Source organism: Bos grunniens, chromosome 5 (genome assembly GCF_055505025.1).
Source record: "Bos grunniens cultivar Pamir isolate PY7600 chromosome 5, Bosgru_T2T1.0, whole genome shotgun sequence".
Lineage (NCBI taxonomy): Eukaryota > Metazoa > Chordata > Mammalia > Artiodactyla > Bovidae > Bos > Bos grunniens.
The window spans coordinates 31668408-31682563 of NC_141169.1; the positions used below are offsets into that span (position 1 = coordinate 31668408).

The 14156-nt window shown below is 59.4% G+C and overlaps 1 protein-coding gene across 7 annotated transcripts; it reads right to left on the reverse strand.

Annotated features, from left to right (window-relative positions):
* Nucleotides 1-460: 460 nt before the first annotated feature.
* Nucleotides 461-12827, reverse strand: CACNB3 (calcium voltage-gated channel auxiliary subunit beta 3). Of its 7 annotated transcripts, XM_086399683.1 has the most exons (14): nucleotides 9288-9746; nucleotides 7995-8030; nucleotides 5540-5662; nucleotides 5226-5348; nucleotides 4669-4784; nucleotides 4303-4367; nucleotides 4085-4104; nucleotides 3807-3887; nucleotides 3547-3605; nucleotides 3270-3379; nucleotides 2815-2966; nucleotides 2512-2607; nucleotides 2264-2413; nucleotides 461-1813 (listed from the first exon to the last, which is right to left on the reverse strand). In XM_086399683.1, exons 1-14 carry the CDS (start codon nucleotides 9330-9332, stop codon nucleotides 1499-1501), a joined length of 1491 nt encoding a protein of 496 aa, XP_086255809.1. In that variant the 5' UTR covers nucleotides 9333-9746; the 3' UTR covers nucleotides 461-1498. The 7 variants fall into 7 exon arrangements, with proteins under 7 accessions (XP_086255809.1, XP_086255812.1, XP_086255810.1 ...); XM_086399686.1 differs by lacking the exons at nucleotides 7995-8030; nucleotides 9288-9746 and adding an exon at nucleotides 12646-12827; XM_086399684.1 differs by lacking the exon at nucleotides 7995-8030.
* Nucleotides 12828-14156: the final 1329 nt, after the last annotated feature.

Here is a 14156-nt window from a genome sequence, read left to right on the forward strand (position 1 = left end):
AGATGGGCAGCAGAGACAGCAAGGAGAGATGAGCTGGGCCCGGCTGAGTCTCCGTGTGGGGAGGGGGCTGCAAGGCCTGGGTCCTCCCCCGTCTTACTCACATGCTCTTCCTTACCCCTCGAAGAGCTGGGCAAGGACGTGGAGTTCGAGTTGCAGCTCCTTCAGGGCCTTTCTGGCCTGAGGCTGGGACAGTGTGAGGCTGTGACTCAGCCTCTTCTCCACCTCCCTGAACAAGTCCCTTCTGTGCTGCTGACGGTCTCCCTCCAGGGGCTGGGCATGAGCGGGTGGGTAAAGGGGCGCCCGGGAGTCTAGTGCCTCCCCCAGCTCTGTCCTTTTCTCTTCCCACTCAGTGGGTCTTTTTTGAGAGAGCACATCGAGGATACGTCTTCAACTCCAGACTTGGGCCATGCAGTGAGGGCCTTGGCTCCCTGAGCCAGCAGACAGAACAGGAGCCCAAGGGTCTGCGCATGGTGTTTATTAGTGATGACAGGTGGGGCAGGGGCTTGTGGAGCATGCTCTGTAGGTCACACACGAGAGCCTCTTAAGACAAGGGTAGCCAGGCTGACAGGGCCTCTGGGGGCTGTCCGCTGGGTCCTATCTCCCCCTCTAATCCTAACTTAACGAGCAGCAGCTATAGATCAGGGAATAAAGTCTGAGGCCCATATCCCATGGGCATGGGAGGCATGAAGACCAAGAACAGAAAAGATAGGATGCAAGAGCAAAAGAATGAGTGGGGCAAGGAGGCGCCCGAAGCAAGCCGTCCATATATTCTCTGCTACACTCGCCCTCCCTTCCCCAGCCGCCAGTCCACCGTGTTCCTAGTCCCTGGTCCCTTCAGATGTTAAGCTGCTTCCTGGCAGGTGAGCAGAGCCCTTCCCTTCTGGAGCTTCAGCTGGCCCTAGCCCAGCCGTCCGTGCTCCAGCCTTTGTGTGGATGCCCCACCCCAGCTGATGCCAGGAGTGCCACCTTGCTGGGCTTCATTGTCTCATGTCTCATGTGTGGCAGTGAGGTGAGTAGAGGCCCTCAGACCCCAAAGCACAACCCCTGAGTCCCTCAGGTTAGGACAGGACTGTACCTGCTCAGGGACCTTGTTTCTTCCTTATGCCATGCTGCCCACGCCCCACCCTCTTGTCACTTTGAGTGGCATTCCTTCCCTGAGTCTGGTGGGAAGGCCCCTGCTAAGGGGGTCCTGGCCTGAGGGCACTGCCCAGTGGGGCAGTTTCTTGTGCAGGAGGAGAGGAAAGGTGCCAGGGTGCAGCACACACAGCTATTTCCTGGAATGGGAGCCTGGGGAGGGGTCACTGTGCCCAGGAGGTGAGGGGGCCCCCTGCTCTTCTCCCAGAACCTCGGGACTGCAGGCAGGCCTGGAGCTGGGGCTGGGCAGGGGGTTTCGGGGGCTGAGCCTAGTGCCAGCCTCATGCCAGTCTAACTCCAACCTGCCTGGCGCAGGGGCCCCAGCCAGCCTGTGCCTGCCGGGGCAGGGCGGCAGGAGGCTGTGTCAGTAGCTGTCCTTGGGCCAGGGCCGGTTACGTTGCCAGTTCCGCTCATTGTGGTTGTGCTCCGAGTCCTGGGCCAGGAGGCGGTCTTGGGGGTCGTGCCCGTTTGCACTAGGCAGCCCCGAGGTGTGTTGGCGGTGAGGCTGGTACAGGTCGTGATAGGCATCTGCATAGTCCTCCTCCAGGTGGCGGGAGCTGCGCTGTGAAGATCCCGTCCAGGCTTGGCGGGAGCTCTCGCTGGCCTCATCTGAGGGCATCAGGCTGTCCCGCTCCAGGGGCGAGTGCTCCTCGCCACGCTCCCCTAGCAGCTGCTGGTTCTGGGGACAAGATAGCAGCTCTAAGTGAGGCCATGCGGACCTCGCCTCAGTCTCCCTCCCCACTCTGGCAGCGTGAGGATTCCTGCCCTCAACTCTTGTTCCCTGTGTACAGGAAATGATCCAGAAGGAGAAGCACCCCGGAGCATTCTTCCACTTCAGACAAGGAAAACTGGAACTTTTGACTCCTGCCAAATCCAAACTCTGCCTTCAAGACAGACTAGGAGAAGAGTTTGGAGAGCGTGTTTCTTTGGAATCCTAGGAAAAGTGGCCTCTGATTACCTGTCTCATTGCTTTCTTCCCTCATCAGGAACTGCCTTCACCCACACCCCCTTGCTCTGCTCTCTGATCCTTTGGCCTTCAAATTGGAGGTCAGGAATGATCCGCCAGGTGGGGAGGGGGCATTGCTTTGGCTGGCTCAGCCTGAGCATCAGTGCCCTTGGAAATGGTTACCTGAAGTCCGGGGATGGCACTGGGAGGGCCCAGAAGCCCAGGGCCGGGGGCTGGGTGGTGGGTCGCCCTCCAGTAAACCTCCAGGTACTCAGCCAGGTGCTCGCAGGCATCTTCCAGCTGGTTTTCATCCAGAATCACATCAAATGACTCCTGGAAGGAAGGGAAAGGAGGAATGTTCTGTCTCTATCAGCCCACCCCAGCCCTGGAAAAGCAAGAGTGGGCACAGGAATGGTGCCCCAGCCACTTACGGGTGGGCACTGAACCAGCTTATCGTATGCCATCATCTGTACGGTCAGGTGCTTCATCTGCGACTTCCCCCGGGAGCGGATGAGACGCTGGAGTACCTGAGGGGCAAGGGCAGAGCTGGGCCCAGGAAGCACTGGGCATGTCCCCAACTCATGGCATGGGAGCAGGCAAGGAGGACTCAGAGCGGTGTTAAGCAGCAGCAGGAAAAGTGGCCTGAGGAGCCCCTGGGCAGGGACCAAGCAGAGCTGTACCGCATTCTAAGAGGGCAGCCCTATAGGCCTCCTCTATCGCCACAGCTGCCTTACCTTCGGTGAGGACACTTTGACAAAGACGATGATGGGGGCCAGCGAGGTCTTGGCCAGCTGTGCCGGGTGGTTGATGGTGTCGGCATCCAACACTACTAGCTGCAGGGATTTGGCCAGCTCGAATATGCGCTCAATCTCACTCTGTACTTCAGCTATGAAGGGAGGGACAGGGGAGCCGCAATGCTCACTGGTGGGTCCACCCCCGTCCGACTCCAACAGGGCTTTGGGGTCTCCCAAATGGTGGATGGGAAGGGATGGTGGAGGGAGAGGATGTTCATCAAGGCCTGGGCAGGCAGAGGCACTGGGGCATTGAGACTAGGGTGGGTTCTTGCCAATCCTGGGGGAGGTGGAGAAGGGGTTGGGCAGGAATGCAAGTTGCTAGGAAAGAGGAAGGTATGAGGAAGGTTTTCACTAATGCATGAGTGGGCAAAGAAGCAGGACTGGTGACTTCTCACCAATGCTGGAGCGGGCAGAGGAGCGCTCGATGATGGTCCTCTTGCCAGGATTGTTGAGCACGGATCGCTTTGCCAGTGAGAGGTCTGCGGTGACTCGGGTGATAGAGATCCTGGCGTGGGCAGGGAGAAGCACAGCCCGCCTCTAAATTTCAAGCCTAGGGCCCTCCCTACCCAGGTCCCACCAACTTTCACTTTAGAGGAGACCTGGCTACAGCACCTGGAAGGAGGCAAGGACTTCTCCCTGATTCTCATGCCTCCCCAGGCCAGAGTAGCTTACCTGCCATCAAACCTATGTTTGAGGAAGTCGAAGAGCGCCTTCTGCATCATGTCTGTGACCTGGGTTGGGGTGGGGGGAGGGTGAAGGGAAAGGCGTGTAATTGACTGGAGCCTTCTTGGAGATGGGCAGCATCCCCAGGTACGGCCATGGAGCTCACCCCCTCCATACAGACCTTGACGGATGGGCAGTAGGGAACATCCCCTCCCACTGTTTTTGTGGCAAGTTTGGTAGAAACAACTCTGGGGTCAGGGACCTCTCACCTCATAACCTTTCAGAGAGGGTCCCACCAGCACCACAGGCCGCATGGAGGGTACCACGTCATATGGAGGAATATGTTCCGCCTGCAGAATTGACCTGAGGTCAGGCAAAGTCATGGCCATGTGGCCTGCCCTTCACTTGAGTGGGGTGGGGCAGATGCAGACATCTGGGCCCCCTCCCCTCTGTGTTTTCTTGCCCGTTCAACAATGACTGCCCAGAAACCTGTCCCCACAGCCAGAAGCCATGAGCCCCCCAAGCCCCAGTCCCTTCCTTGACTCACCTGCTTTTGCTTCTGCTTGGCTTTTTGGAAAAGGAAATAAAAGATTAAAGTTGGTGAAGGGGGAAAGACCCCGAGGGCACGGTGTTCCCGTCCCCAGGGGAAACCCTGGGCTTCTCCCAGCTCCAACCCCTTCCCACACTGTTCATTGGGAGAATCTCCCTTCCCCCTGTGTCTGAGTGGCCCACCTACCCAAGATAGGTGGGTGGAGGGGAGGCTACCTAGAGATGGAGGTGGGGAGCGTCGGCTGCCAATGTCACTCAGGCTGGATGGGTTCCCAGATCTCCTGAGAGCAGAGAGGGAGGTCAGTGAGAGTCTTTGTGTGTCTGCTCTACACAGTACTCAATAGCTGTATACATCTCCTTATGTTTCTGCTAGTGAGAGAAGTGCATGTGATGTGAGCCTTTGTGTGTGAGCTTCAATACGTGTGCATTTGTACCTGTGCATTGTGAATGTACACGTTAGGTCTGAGTGTGCACACTGCGTATTGCGGAGAGGGGGCGGTATGCATGCCTGTGTGGTGATGTGGACTGTGGGTAAAGAGCACACGTGGGGAGGTACTTACTGAGTCTCAGCCCTGCTCTCACCTGGCCTTCTGCTCCTGCTTGAGCCGGATGCTCTCGAGGCGCTGGGGGCTGGGGATGAAGGCGATGTCTCCGCCCTCTTTCACTAGCCGCCCGATCCACCAGTCATTGCTGTATTTCTAGGGGTGGGGTGGGGCGGAAGGGGTGGTAGAGGAGGCAGTCCAGGCCTCAGCGCTGGCTCTTCAACGAAAAAGGAGGCGTTGGGAGAGCCAGGCAGCGCAAGGGGAGGGGGTCAGGAGAAGGTGCCAGAGGGGAGGGCAGCCATGTCTGAGACCCCCAAGATTTGCGTGTGAGGCCTCACACTGGTCACAGGGAGCCACAGAGGCAACTAAGCTAACTGCTCACTTGTACAGATTGGAGCTGAGGCCCAGGTCTCAGGAGGACAGAGACCCTGAGGACTAGGTCTCGGGTATGAGGGGTATGTGTATGTACAGAGGGGTGTTAACGATGAGTTTCGGAGTTTCGGGACTTGTTTATTAAAGAGGACTGAAGCAAGACGCCTGGGAACTTGGGTAAGAGCAGAGAAACCAAGCAGCTTCTGTTGGGAGGGGGTCAGTCACCTCTTTAATGTGCAGAAAGTCTTTGGCCTCAAAGTTGACTCCAGAGCCCTGGACCGGACACTCCTCATCCAGTACACCACAGTAGCTGACATTGGTCCTCACAGCAAATGCCACAGGTTTGTGCTGGGGAACGCAACAGTTGGCGCAAATGAGGGGAACCTCAAAGCACCCCTTCCAGGCTCAGGGCCCATCCATCCACCCAACCACACACATACTCATTCGCACATCCTGTCTGTTGACCCCTCGAGACTTAGGACCTGGCACCAGTTTCCACCCACCCTGGCCCACTGTGCCCCCAGCCGGCAAGAGGATACCTTGGCCCTTTCCAGCTGCTGCTGAGCCTGGCTCTCCACTTCACGCCGGGCACTCTCCCGGTCCTCCTCCAGGGAGACGTCTGAGTCCAGAGATGGGCGGCTGGTATAGGAGTCGGCTGAACCCTGGTGTGGGGAGACGCGGTGACCTGTGGGCTCAGGAGTGCTGGGCACTAGAAAGGCACCTCCAAACCCCATGAACCTCAGCCTCTCCAGCTCCATGGGGGTGGCTGGCCCTGTCAGTCCCTCCTGTTTCCCCAGGAAAGGCACCAGTGCTTCTGGGGCTGCGGGAAAGCCAGTCCAACCCATATGTGCTGAGATCTGGGCTCTTCCTCCCAAACCTATTAATACTGCAGCCGTGAATAGAGCCTTCATTTCCCTCCTTCCTCCCTTTTCTCCCCTTGACCATGTCCTGTGAGGCAGAGGGAGGTGAGATGTACTGAAGATGACATACTAGGGATGATTCGGAATCTTTGGAATCCAGAAGACCCAACCCTCTTGTTCACATCAGCATGCAAAGCAGCCTGGAAACTATTTCCTTAAAATGCCTGGCAGGAGTATAGCCAGCCAGGAGCAGTCAAGAGACACTGGTTGGCATGGCGCTGGTCCTGAGTGTCAGGATATAGCTGCCTACCCCCTTAGATCCCCTCTCTCATCCATGGTGAAGGAGAGGACATGGGGCTCCCAACTTCTGGCAGTTACTCCCTTCCTGCTCTCCCTACCCCTACTTTCTTTCCTCTCACACCTGCTGGGACAACTGGCCAGGTGTGGGCAGCATAGACTGAGGAGGCAACATAAAGCTACCTCCTTGAGCCCAGATGAAGCCTGGCCACGCCTACCACCTGGCCTATATCTCTCCATCCCTTGCCCGGGGGGGATATCAGCCCTGGAGGAAGGCAGTGCTGGTGCCCAGCAACCCAGCCAGGAGCAACCCTGGGGATGGAGGGAGGGGTCTCTGGTAACCTGAGGAAGGAGGGTGTCTGAGTCCTGCTCAGAGGAAGGGCCTCTGAGCAATGAGGGGCCTTAGGAGGGTGGCAGAGCTCACCTTCAAGGCCATGAGGGTGATGAACAAGGGAAGCTGGACCTCAGGGCAGGAGGGAAGAAGTCAGAATGTCTGGGTTTCCCCCTCAGTCTAGGGAAAAGGGAGTCTTTTGTTTCCTGCTTCAGTTTCCCCTCTTTATGAGCAGAAGCCTGAAGGGATACTTGCATCAGTTCTGAGGTCCAGGGGGCAGAGATCAGGCAGGAGCCTAGATAAAGGGACCGTGTGGGAATGTACACATGTGTGCGTGTGTAGTAGAATGTTCTCAGGCTGAGGAACATTCCTTCAGACCCACTGTGCATGACCACCACAGAAGGCAGCGGAGGCCTGATTCTGGGTGGGGAAGACAAACTCACACACCAGCCCACCGTGGGCAAGAGGGCTGGTCAGCCTGCGGGCAGCCCAGGTCCTAGTGTGGAAGCTCACGACAACGTCCGTGCTAGACCCAAGGCATGAAGACAGCACGAGGAGGGACGGGCCTCCATTTCACAGAGCACGTTCCCCATCTCCCTTGAGAACTAAATAAGCCTGGCCTGGGAGCAGGATAAAGAGCAGCTGAGCCCCGGGAAGAACCTTAGCTCTATCAGCTGAGGAGGGGACCTCGTCCCAGGGGCCCGGGGCACAGGAGATGCCTCCGTGGGAAACAGCTGTGTGAAGTGAACAGGGGCCAGCAGGCAAGGGGGCAGGTGAGGCAGGATGACCACATGCATTGGTAAGTACACGCCAGATGCTTCCTAGATGGGAGAGGAGCCTGACCCTTCCTCTCTGTTCTCCAGGCTCTCCGCCTGAGTCATTGTGCTCCTGCCTGGGGCACCTGGGTTACCTGACCTCTTGGACTAAGACGGGGATGACAGGGTCTCTCCCTAATGTTCCGTGAGTCATGCTCAGAATGCAATCCCCTCTCCATCTTTCCCAGGTCCTCAGAGCTCACCCATGACTCAGGGAAGCCAGGGCTGCCCCACCAAGCAGACCCTGGGGTCTTGCCTCCCCCACCCCCTGTTATGCCAAAACAGCCAGAGGCTCAGTGCTTTGGAGCTGCCAGGAGTTGGCACTGTGCCCTGGTGGTGCCCCCCTCGCCTGGTGAGTGTGTGGGCAGGCTGCAGCTCTACTCTTGCCTGGCACGGGGGAAGGAGAGGAGGGAGATGAGCCGTTGGATTTATTTAGAGCCTGATTTCCCTCCTACTGCTTCAGAGGGGGCCTCAGGGAGAGCAAGGAGCCAGGCAAGAGAAAGGAAAGTGGGGGAGGGTAATCCAGGAACCAGAGATGGGTGGGGAACCAGCAATGGGTTAGCAGGCTGCCCCAAACACCATCCCTATGTCAGGCTTTACCTTGAAACAGTCCAAGCCTTCTCAACTAGGGATGGGAAGAACCTTCTAGGGCCCTCCAGCCCCACAGAGGGAGGTTCATTCTCCAGCTCACCTTGGCACCCTGGGCCGTGGCCAGCTGTCCCTTCAACTGTCAGGAAGAGGTGTTCACCAGAGCCTTGAAAATCATCTGCTCTAGCTGCAATGTAATTAGCCCCAGAGGCCCAGTGGGGAATTGGGCCCAGCAGGGGCCCAGTCCCCGAAAAGGACTGATAGATAGGTGTCTTTCCTGAGCCCCAGAACTCATCTATCCTGGGCATGGCAGCAGGAGATGGGAGAAGACGCCAACACTCCCCCTTTGACCCTGGAGCACTCTACCCTTCCTATCAGATCAGAGACCCCTCTCAAGCCATCCAGCTGCTTTCATAAGGAGGCCTTCTTGTAGGATGCTGGAGAGAAGGGACTGAGACAGTGCTGCCCATCCTTGCCCCATCTTTCCAGGCACTCTCCCTGCCCTCTTGAGCTCCGGGAATCACTGCCTAATGAGCTGATTTGTCTCAGTGGGTCAGGAGATAAAAGCAAAGAGGAGAATTAAATATTTATCAGTTGCCTGGTTCTCTGAGCAAAGAGCTTTCTCTCCATCCCCAGGCCCTGGGCTTCTCTGGCTTCATCTCCCGGCCTCCCTGCTGAGCAGGTGCTCAGGATGCCCCCCTGCTTGGGGATGCCTCAGCAGGAGGAGTGGGATGGCTGGGGCACAGTCAGCCGGCCCACCCATGTGCTGGGCACCCAGTTTCCAGCCTGGGAGAGAAGCTGGGCTGAGGGGGGAGAGGAGGTAAGGCAGTGCCCGGGGATAGCCAGCTGAAGGCGATAATGGAGGTCCTCAAGTTTTATGATCCTTCTGTCTGAAGGGGCTGGTATGGGATCCTCTGCTCTTCTCCAGGTTCCCTAATCTGTTCTTTACTAAGGCACAGGAGGGCTGGATTGTCCCCCTCTGTAAGAACCCCCGCATCTCCTGTGTCTGCTGAGTTCAGACCCCAGAAACCCTCCCTCGGGGAACTCCAGACGTTGCCCGAGGCCTCTCTAATGCCTCCGTGCCCTCAGTCTCCAGCCCCGCCTCCCTCTACCCTTCTGTCCTGGGCTGTGGAGCCACCTGCTCTGAGCCTCCCCCCACCCGAGCCCCTCTCGGCACACACCGGATGCGCCCTGCTCTAGGACGGGGGCACCGGGCAGCCTCTGGCGTGAACATCCATCGCTCCACTTTGCTGGAGCGCCACCACCCCCCACCCCCCACGACATGCCCTGCCCCGCCACAGAGGCGTTCCTCAAAGTCCTGAACTGGGGGAAGGGTCCGAGGGACAGGAGGTGTCACCCCAACGTCCCCACCCCCACCCTCCCCGTGGGCACTCACCGCCTCCGAGTCCTCAAACCCGGGCACGTAGGAGTCGTCATACATGGGGGAGTCCGGGTGGGGGGAAGCGAGCGGCGCCGGGGGCGGGAGCGGCCCGGAGGCAAGGGCGATGACAGCGGGCCGCGCCCGGGAGATGCCACCGAGCCCCGCAGCCCTGCGGGCGGCGGCGGAGAGCGAGAGAGCGAAGGAGGGAGCGAGCCGCGAAGACCAGCTGCTCCGAGCTCAAATCACCGCTCCCCCCACCCCCCAAAACCCTGCCGGTCCCACCCCGAGCGCGGCTGAGGAAATCTGGCGCCGGCTCCTACAACAATAGCGCCCGCCCACCTGACCCCCCTCCCCGGGAGCGGGCGAGGGGGCGGCGGCGGGGGGCGCCGGCCGCCGGGGGAGCCCGAGGCCCGGCCTCCGGGGGGTGGCCGACGCCAGCGGGGTAGAAGGTGGGTCCCCGAGCACCTACGGGGCAGAGGGGCGGCGGGGAGGAAGGGGAGGAGAGACTGCGGGCGGGGCGGATCCCGGCGTGGAGGAGGCGGGCCGAGGAGGGACGCGGAGACCGAGACGCTCGGCAACCCAGGAAATGTTCCGCCGGGAAACAAAGGGCTGGCGCGGGGGAGGGGCGGGGCGGAGACCGCCGCGGAGCCGAGACCCTGCGAGCGAGGAGCGGGCGCAGGTTAAGGGGAGGCCGGAGAGAGGGAGACAGTGCAGGGGCAGAGGCCGAGAGAGGAAGAGGGGAGGCAGGGTAGTGGGAGCCTGGAGAGACAGAGGAGGCGGGGCGGGGGCGGGCGGCAGGTGAGAGGGCGGCGTGTCTGCGCCCCGGAGGCCCGGGAGACTCCAAAAGCAAACCCGCAGGGGTCCTGGGGGGGAGTGGCTTTAGCGACCCCCGGCCAAATGCCGAAAAGTAGCCCCTGTCCCCCGCCTCCCCATCCCCCTCACGCCAGACGCTCGGCCCCTTTAGTGCTGGGACTCTCTCGCAGCAAAGGGCCTCGGTGGTTGCCCAACCCGGGCGGATTGGGGCCCGGCCACCCTACTACACCTGTTGCGCGGGCAGATTTCATCCTAGTCTGGCCAGGATGGGGGTTCCCTTCCTCACTTCCTTGCCAAGGACTGTGCCAGGCATTGCCAAGGCATCGTGGGAACTGGCGTAGGGAGGGGCTGCTTTAGGAGAACCTAAAGGGAGGGGGAAAGAAGCCAGAGAGTGGAGACAGGGGGACGGTTGTGGCTGGGACTGAAGGAGGGAGCCTGGCCACACCGGGGTTGGCGTGGGGAGCAAGTCTCCTCAGAGTCACTAGTCTAAGGCCAGATACTCTCCTTAGCAAAAGGATGAGGGTGGTCCGGGTGGCCAGTGTGTGGGTTGGAGCCACATTTACCACTCTTCCAGTCAGTCTCCTTCAAAGGGGCACTAAGATTTGAGGTTAGAGACCCGAGGAGCAGCCCTTCTCTTGAGGAAACTTCCTCAAAGATCCACCCATTTGAACTCCAGAGAAAAGTTATTCCTTTGAATTTTGATTGCCTCCCTACCCTTTCCTCCCCTCTCTGCCTCCTCCCAGAGATTGGGGCCGGTGGCGGGGATGAGGAATGTGAGATAGAGGGGTGCTCTTGGACAGCTTCTGGGTCTCAGTCCTTGTCCTCTCCCAGAGTCTCACACCCAGGAGGGTGAATCTGATATTTGCTCATCCCTTTTCTTCCTGGGCTTCAGGGGAGTTAGAAAACCAAAAGTCTGACAGGGTTGGGTGAGATCTGTGGTAGGAAACACTGTGCCTGGGAGAGAGAGGAAGACCACCCAAACCAACTGGCTTCCCACTTAGGTCACTTGTTCGTGTTCCTTAACAAGAAAAAGAGAAGGGGGTCTCATCTTAAGACTGTCTTGGTCTGCCTTTAGTCTCTCACCACCCTGTGAATGGTGCAGTCCAGCCCTGCTCAGCATCTACCTCCCGCAGGGATTTGGCGAACAACTTTCTTGGAGCCCCTGTGGCCCACTATTGGGGGAGGCAGTGTACTTTCACAGCTCCCACTCCTGAGTCCAGCACCATTTGGGGCTTGGTTATATGTTGGATTCTTCTGTATCGGAAGTTCCCAGACACTGTCTTCTCGCTTTGTGCCCTCTCCCAGTTGCTCAGTATTTCTCATAGCCTCTTTTATTCTCTGTCTCTTCTGTCCTTCCAGAGGGGCAGAAAGGGGGCATTAAATGTGACACAATAAGACCTTAAGGTGCTCTTTCCTGGGAGATGGTTCTAATGAAGATGACAGCTACCGGGGCATCTGCTTCTCTCTCCATCCCTAAATTTACTCTCGTGGCCCCTCCTTTTGGGACTCTACCCACTACCGGAGTGTCCAGGGGACAGTAGGTAACAGTGGATCTGCTATCAACCTCACTCTTGTCTTACACACCTTGTCTTCATCCCCATCTGGGACAGTGGTGTCTTAAGTCTGCTCATGAAGCATGAATTGCCATGCCAACCACCCCCAGGAGATGTATTCAAGTTCCTCATACCTGGGCCATCTCCTGGGTCCTGCAGGAGCTTCAGAGCCTCTCCCTGGTTCACTTCTCTCCGAGTTGCTACTCACTGCTCTCTTCCATTTCTCACCTCACCCACACCTGCCTGCTCTAGTTCTCATGCCAGCCTAGTGCTTCCTGTCCTATAACAAGACATGTGCCGGTCACTATCCATGTGGTCCCTTATCCATTTTCTTTTCCCTGGCTAAGCATAAGGAGAGCGAGCTGGGGGTTGGGGTGGGAGGAGGATTCATGGACAGGATTCCTCCTGCCTTCCTCTTTCTAGGAGAGCGTCATTAGACTGGCAGCTGGCAGATACCCAAGGCATGGAAGCAGGACATGGGGTCGGGGCTGGGGGGAAGCCTGAATAACCAGGTTTGGGAGTTGGAATTCTTGGCAATCTCCAGAATACATTCTAGCTTCTCCTATAAGTGCACCAGGAACCTGGGTGGATCCCAGTCACAGAGTGTTGAAGAGAGGAAACTGAGGCAGAAGCTAGGACCTCTAGGAAGTCCTTCCCAGCAGTATTTAAGATCTGGAGAAAGCCAAAGCCTCTAGGATTCTAGCTGCTGGGCTGCTCCCAGGGAATGCAGGCAGGAGCACCAGGGGAGCTTTGCAGAGTCCTCCCCTCAGTCCTCACATCTAGACCCCTTTCTGGCCCCCACACAGTCCTCCCCACCCATTCCAGTCCCAGTGCTCAGAGGCTGCCAGCACTGGCGCTCCGTCCTTTCCTACCTGCCACCTCTACCCTTAGCCTCACCTACTCCGCCTCCCTCCCCATCACTGCAGTCTTCCCCCAAATGCCAGCCCTCTCCCTAGCTCGGAGTGGGCTCTCCTCCCACCCACTGGGGAAGGGGCCCTCGCGTTTACCTCATTCAGCAGGAAGGTTGCACTGGAGTCAGAAAAAGACATAGACTGGGCTGGTGGCCTCTCCCCTTCCCCCGGGCCAGGGGCTCCGAGGCGGGAGCAGGACCGGGCAGCTGCTCTGCACACTGGCTCCCGCCTGCACGCCTGGCCTCGCCCCACGCCCGGCTCCCACGGCGCTCTCTTCCCTCTCTCCGGGCTCCCTCCCTCTTCCCTCCTCCCTCCCTCCCTCCCTCCCTCTCTCTCTTCCTCCCTCTCTCTTCCTTTCTCGTCGCCTCTGTCACTCTCTCCCTCCCCTGTCGCTTTTCAGCCCAGCTTTCTCCATTTCCGTCTCTTACCCCCTCTACGATCCCAGTTCTCTGTTTATCTGGGGGCCTGCCGCTGTCCTTCCATCCACATATCTCGCCTTTCTTCCCTGACCGCCCCCCACACCACCTTCTCTTCCTTAACCCTCTCCCCAGAAAAGGTAGGGGCTCCGGAGCTCCCACTGCCGCAGGCAGAAGGGCAGGAGTAGCCGAAGGGCTGCCCGGACTCCGGACCTTTAGGCGGAAGGTTCCGCTCCCTCCCGACACCTGCTCGGTGCGCCCGGAAAGAAAGGCGCCTCGGTCCCAGAGACGACTCCGACCTGTCCTCAGCAGAGGAAATGATCGGAAAGGAAGAATGCTTGTGTACGGCTCGCTAGCCCCAGCGTCCAGCGCTCTCTCTGGGTTCCGGGGAAGCTCCGTCCATCCACCCGTCCCAGGCCCAGACCCAGTGGCTCCTATGGGATCCAACTGGCGACACCCCAGCGGGGATGCGCCCGGCACCCGGGGCGTCTCTACTGTCACTCTTCTCTCCCGGGTTCCGGGAGCCGTGGGACTCAGCTCGCACTGGCGGAGAGCGAGGTGAGGCGGCTCCTCCCGGCCGGCTGCAGCGCCCCCTGGGCTCGCTCGCCCCGCGGTCGCGGTCGCACACGCCCTCCAGGTGGTGGCACCCGTCCGGGGTCCGCCTGTCGGCCGGCAGGGCTCCGGCCCTGCCAGCAGGAGGCGCTGCCCTGGCTAGAGCAGAGGCAGCGCGTTTCGGAGCCAGACCCTCGCCCGCCAGAAGCCTAACAGGGCCCCCTCATCCGCTCTTCTTTCCAGAAACTGCGATCCCACCTCCAGACCCCTTTGGGATCTGCACTCTACCCCTCCCCCGAGGGGCTTCTTTGAGGTCTTTGGCCCTTCTGGGTCCCTACGCTGCTCCTACCTCCATCCTGCTCTCCGGGGGCGCTCCTGCTGAGTCCGGCGGCGTCCTGGCCCGGCCTGGGTAGCAGGGAGTACGGAGTCGTGGGACCAGTCCTCGGGTCAGTACCCGCTCCCGCCCGCTTAGGCGGGCACGTCAAATAGGACAAGCCCAAGTTCTGGCGGGGGAAGGGGGGAGCAGGGGTGTAGCCCCAGCCAGCTCTCTCCCTGCACCCTTGTGAGCGGATCAGCTTCTCATTGGTCCCTCTAAACCCCCAGTATCCCCAGGCTGGACTCTTCTCCATACCAAAGACC

Excerpts from the sequence above, each read along its gene's own strand:
- CACNB3 (XM_086399683.1), bottom strand. The coding sequence starts at position 9,332 with ATGTATGACGACTCCTACGTGCCCGGGTTTGAGGACTCGGAGGCG. Across the intron at positions 4,785-5,225 it reads ACTTTCTGCACATTAAAGAG|AAATACAGCAATGACTGGTG; the intron begins GTGACTGACCCC and ends CCCCACCCCTAG. Across the intron at positions 2,608-2,814 it reads TCAAAGTGTCCTCACCGAAG|GTACTCCAGCGTCTCATCCG; the intron begins GTAAGGCAGCTG and ends CTTGCCCCTCAG.